Raw genomic sequence first — 6,000 nt, forward strand, 5'->3', positions numbered from 1 at the left:
GGAGTTTCGAGGTCAAAATAATTTGCAATAAATCACAATTATTCCCCCATTGCTCAGGTGTCATATCGAAGCGATGCCATTTACAATTGACTTGCTCTTGTCACTAAAAAATGCATGTTTATCTTTCGCATTGAATCTCCCTCTAGTTAGTTTTAATGGGGAGACTGGCAGATTTTTTTTTTAAAGGCACACAAAAGGTGACCATTAATGTCATCCAATGTTCTTGATTTTTAAAACGTCAGCCGTTACACGTTGGGTTGGCGGCTGTATATTTTTGGCTTAAACCTAAGAATACTGGACCGCACAAATGTTTTGGTGTATTGGAGTTCAACTTACTGGTGGGAAACATTTCACGGTTGTTACTCACTGTATCCATTCGGTGTCTAAACAAAGCTTTTGTCTTCTACTCTCAAATACACTTCTGCCACGCAGCAGTCACCAGGAAAATACATTATCTGGTTGTGCATTGACCTTTGTGGCCCCATTAGCCACTAAAGGTGTCAATTTTAAACCCAGATGACCACCAAATTAAACATTGCACTCAAGAATTGAAACCTCAATATCCAGTGAAGCGTTGATTATTCATATAAACTATGCCAGAATTACAAGCGCCCTATTTAAAGTAAAGAACGGTGGATAATGCATTGACATGTCCGTGAAGAGGTCAGAATGCATGGCCATGACGGTGATTATAATTTTCAAAGCGTTGTCCCATGCTGGTATATTAAAACCTTGCTGTGTATCGCTGTTACTGAAACGGGCACACGTACACACAACAACCCGTAACAATAGCAGCTGAGGGCGTACATCCTAATGAACAAACTGAAGGCATCACAACAGCCGATTATAATTGCACAGCAGCTTGTAAAGTGCAGTTGGCCATCTGTAAGATGTGTTGTGGAAACTGGGAATTAAAAATGGACTCATTTGAGATGCATATTCCACTGTTATGGAAACAAACCTGGGATCCAGGTGACCGTGTACACATGCACACAACGTAACAGTAGACGGTGCATACGTCAACTTAATGCGTACTGATTCACACGTGGTTCGAACAATACACACAACTGATACATGCATTATACATAGTTAATCAATTACACACAAAGACAAAGCCCCCCCGTATAGCCTTAACAGTAAGTTAAGGCAAATGCTGTTAGCAGCACCACGCCCGATCGCCTTTGTCTCACCCGTATCTATGTTTACACATCGCACCAGCAACTCATTTGAAGCAGAGTCGACCTCGATGCACACATCACACGTCAACAGTTTACACATTACACGTCAACAGCTTACATATTACACACTCACATATACAGTACTAAACAGCCCATACATTACAGTACAGGCACACACCGTAGTTCATAAAGTAAACACATCACACACCGCGCGTATCACACGCACCGAAATGAAAAACCCATTCAAATCACTTCCGATAAAGAACAAAAGCGGCCGCTACTGCTGCATCGGCATCATCATCATCATCTGTATCATCATCATCATCCCAAAACTTGAGTTTTTCTCTACTTCGGACCCCGTACCTGCACCAGGGACCAACACCATCGCCGCCACGGTCCAGGGAATGAGCGCTCCAGCCATCATCATCACCACCATCACCACCATCACCGTCACCGTGACCATCACTCGGCGAACTCTGCGCAAAATCTCGGCGACCCTCCGGTGCGTGCGTGCCTGTGACAAGGACACGCTCCCGACTCCCTCCTCCTAACTGGACCGTAGGAGGGAAACCTTCTCCACGGATCTTCCCACGCCGGGGGATCCTCTCGACTCGGTGGTTGTGTGTGTGTCGGCGGCGGCGGAGGGGATGGATGTGGTGGGATGAGTGGATGGTGAACGAGGAGGCTCCGACAAGACGTCACCGCACACAGTGAAACCCCTCCCCGACACCGCCAGCGCAGCAGCCTCCCTCGCCTCCTCCCTCCCGGAGCCAACAAAAGGCCGCAACGAAGCTGCACAAATACATCGGCGGTGTTATGCTGGCAGGAACCTCATGCTTACACCAGCCCACAGGGGATTATTGTGTCCGTCCGTCCGTTTGTGGGGAGGGGCTGAGTGGGGAGGGTGGGGAGGGGCTGGGTGGGGAGGGTGGGGAGGGGCTGGGTGGGGAGGGGCTGAGTGGGGGGTGGGGCTGGGTGGGGCTGGGTGGGGAGGGGGGCTGGGTGGGGAGGGTGGGGAGGGGGGCTGGGTGGGGAGGGGCTGGGTGGGGAGGGTGGGGCTGAGTGGGAGGGGTGGGCTGGGTGGGGGGGAGGGGCTGGGTGGGGAGGGTGGGGCTAAGTGGGAGGGGTGGGGCTGAGTGGGAGGGGTGGGGCTGGGTGGGGGGGCTGGGTGGGGCTGGGTGGGGAGGGTGAGGAGCGGCTGGGTGGGGAGGGTGGGACTAGGTGGGGAGGGGCTGGGTGGGATGGGGCTGGGTGGGGAGGGGCAGGTCACCCCGTGGTGCCCTTATACAACTCAACGTTTGTGCCCGCCCTCACAGTCGGGCATATTTGCGGAATACACCACGCCGCCGTTGACCCTGCAGGCCATTGACCGAGCAACCCAACGTTCCTACCAGCTCCGTCCGCAGGAGGAATGTGTTATATGGTGGCCGAGTGGAGTGCTTTGAAAATGAGGTTTTATTGCCGGCCACGGCGAACAACATCCGTGAGCTGATTCTAGATTTGAAGTTTTCGTGACTGCAATGATCCATACTTTTTGGTTCTTTCGGTAAAGTCAAGTAAGAACCAAAGAGTATCCGTGAGCTGGTTGGTATCTGAACGGGTCCTGGGTGCTCACCAGCGTGGTCGCAGTCCGCTCGCAACATACCCAAGACTCACGACAAGGGGACGCCGTGGATTTACAAATCTATCTCATCTGATAGAGCTTTTCACCTGATGATGATGATTGCTTGTGTTGCGATCGAAACGTCGTGATTTATTTTATTTTATAACCTACACCGAAAGAACCAAAGAGTATATATCTCATAGTATGAGATAGCCGGTAAAGCGGGTTTGGTTCACTTTCTATCGGCTAAAGCCCCATACTCCACTCGAGGTGGATTACTCGACTGGCGTTTAGCACGAAACTCAAAGCCACGTAAAATAGCTGAACCAAATGAATAAATAACATTCGAGCCATAATTTTGGTTGTCGCAAATTTCGAAACATTTGGTTTTAGGATTGTGTGCCAAACTTCTATTCAGCTTTTTAAAGTCCAATAAGCACCACATGTATTAACTTATAGTGGTTCCACCCAACAAGCGTCAAGGTTATAGTTGAAATATCAGGCTGGAACAGACTCGACGTTTCATTCCTTCGGGCCAATAAAAACACATTCCTGCGGAGGGAGCTGGTAGGAACGTTGGGTTGCTCGGTCAATGGCCAGGGTCAACGGCGGCGTGATGTATTCTGCAAATATGGCCGACTGAGGGCGGGCACAAGCCGGCTTGAGTAGGTTAAACGTTGAGTTTTATAAGGGCACCACGGGGTGACCAGCCCCTCCCCACCCAGCCCCACCTCGCCCCACCCAGACCCACCCAGCCCCTCCCCACCCAGCCCCTTCCCACCCAGCCCCTCCCTGCACGACGGACGGACACAATAGTCCCCTGTGGGCTGGTGTAACCAGGAGCTTCCTACCAGTACAAGTTTCACTAACTTGGCAGCAAACTAGTAGGTAACATCTGGAGACTGGTCCTCGTTATAGAGGAATGTGAAATGCGTACCATTAGATTGGCTAGAAAAAGCATGACCACCACCCCTTCTGAATGTGGATTTAAATGGGGTGTTTTGTTTTTCATTAGGTATACCAGTTTGATGAACTAATGTGCCCATGTATGGAAGTAGAACTTATTTCGCACCGTACGTAGCCAACAGTGCTAATCGGAGGTGTCAGTCATGACGCCAACATGAAAATATTGCAAATCTAGAATTAAACACCACATTTCGTTTTTATTGGTCGGTGTCAATTTAATCTCATACCCTTTTTATTACGAATATTGATCTTGCTGATTAAAAATATAGGTCTAGGTGACCTGGGGAAACTTCTTGTTCCCAAAAGCAAACATAAGTTGTCACAAAAAGTGACACAGTGGTGGAAAAACATGTTTACGACTGATTCTACAAAACCATGACCAAATGTCAGTGAAACAAGCCATTTTGTCACTGACACCATATTTTGGTTAAACATTTGGTCAACTCTATGGGGACCTCATTTGCCAGTAAAAATATGATAATTGGTTCTTTACCCTTCTATCTGGCAACAAAACTGACACCTTTTTACAAGGAGTCATGTTTGCATAGACCGCAATACCTGCAGTCATAAATACAAACAAAAGACATAACTCTGATAATGACAAAGACATAACTCTGATAATGTCAGTGACAAAATGGCTTTTGGCGTCTTCTGGTCCAACCCATGTGAGACTAGGCTCGAAGGAAAGCTGTCTCGGGTGTGGACCAATCAACTTCAAGGACAGTGCACATTATCAGTTATGTCTTTTGTTTGTATTTATGACTGCAGGTATTGCGGTCTATGCAAACATGACTCCTTGTAAAAAGGTGTCAGTTTTGTTGCCAGATAGAAGGGTAAAGAACCAATTATCATTTGGTCAACTGTTATTGAAACCGCTCTGTTAACTTCACTTGACACCCTGCTAGGATTTACAGTAGCTGCAATATTCATATTCTTAGGTTTTTTCGGTAAAGTCACGTAGGTAAAACATCAAAATTTATAAAAAAAATAAAATAAAGATCACGATGTTTCGGAGGCAACACAAGTCTCCGTCATCAGGTGGGACCGTCACAGCCAGATTAGCTGCATCAAGTGAGGCAATGATTCAAGATGTAATCCCTTAAAAGCGAGTTGAGGGGGGAGGAGAGGGGTGGGAGCTCATCAGAATGTGGTAGCCAATGAATCAATGTGGCCAAGTGGCGCCCCCTTTCGTGTTTGAACATGGAGACACTTGGACTGGAATTGAACTCTATGGGAACCTCATTTGCCAGTAAAAATATGATAATTAGTTTTTTACCCTTCTATCTGGCAACAAAACTGACACCTTTTTACAAGGAGTCATGTTTGTATAGACCGCAATACCTGCAGTCATAATACAAGCAAAAGACATAACTCTGATAATGTGCACTGTTCTTGAAGTTGATTGGTCCACACCCGAGATAGCTTTCCTTAGAGCCTAGTCTCACATGGGTTGGACCAGATGACGCCAAAAGGCGCACAACTCAAAGACAATGCACCATCAGAGTATGAGAGCTCGGGGCAAGCATCTACACTATGGGAACCTCATTTGCCAGTAAAAATATGATAATTGTTTTTTTACCCTTCTATCTGGCAACAAAACTGACACCTTTTTACAAGGAGTAAAAAGGTGTCAGTTTTGTTACCAGATAGAAGGGTAAAAAACCAATTATGGAATTGAACTGTTAGGTCCGCCCTCTGGTGGCCTCCTGAAGTATGACGCCATAATAAATACAGCTCTGTATATGCAATGGCACTTGCATTATAATTATCAATGACATTTTGGTCACTTATTTGGCTCCATATTCTGGGCTCGGGTGAAACCGGGTGAAGGTTAAAAGGGGCAATTCCCCCTCACCCCCACCTAAAATTTCTAGACTGCCTTTGTAGCATAGATATGTACCATTTATTATTCTTTTTCACTGATAAAACATTGTGGTGACTGATGCACGTCATTACAATTATTGATGTATTGTACTGTGCATTGTATTTTAGATGCATTTAATAAATCGTAGAAATGTTATTGTATATGCAATCACTAGTGTCAACTGAAATGAGTGACTTTGTACAATTTGGCCCCTCAATAAAGTTTAGCTAGTTATGCCACTGACTTTAGGCACGATTTCAAAAATTTGAACACGCCCCGACGGTATGGTAATCACTAAAATGCAAGTAATGCACAATTTCCCAATAACCACTGACCATTGTCACTGCGCAAACGGTCCCTCTCACACAATGAATAAGTCATCTCTGGTG

The 6,000-nt window shown here is 46.6% G+C and overlaps 1 protein-coding gene across 1 annotated transcript in view; it reads right to left on the minus strand.

Moving 5' to 3' along the window:
- The window catches only part of LOC133345034 (bone morphogenetic protein receptor type-2-like), a 45,696-nt gene extending 43,771 nt beyond the window's left edge, over positions 1–1,925 (minus strand). The window contains 1 exon segment of the mRNA XM_061555412.1: positions 1,542–1,925. Within this exon segment, the coding sequence (XP_061411396.1) occupies positions 1,542–1,641 (100 nt within the window). The 5' untranslated portion in view covers positions 1,642–1,925.
- Between the last annotated feature and the right edge of the window lie 4,075 nt (positions 1,926–6,000).

Source organism: Lethenteron reissneri, chromosome 21 (assembly GCF_015708825.2).
Source record: "Lethenteron reissneri isolate LAM-NWPU_2019-01 chromosome 21, ASM1570882v1, whole genome shotgun sequence".
Lineage (NCBI taxonomy): Eukaryota > Metazoa > Chordata > Hyperoartia > Petromyzontiformes > Petromyzontidae > Lethenteron > Lethenteron reissneri.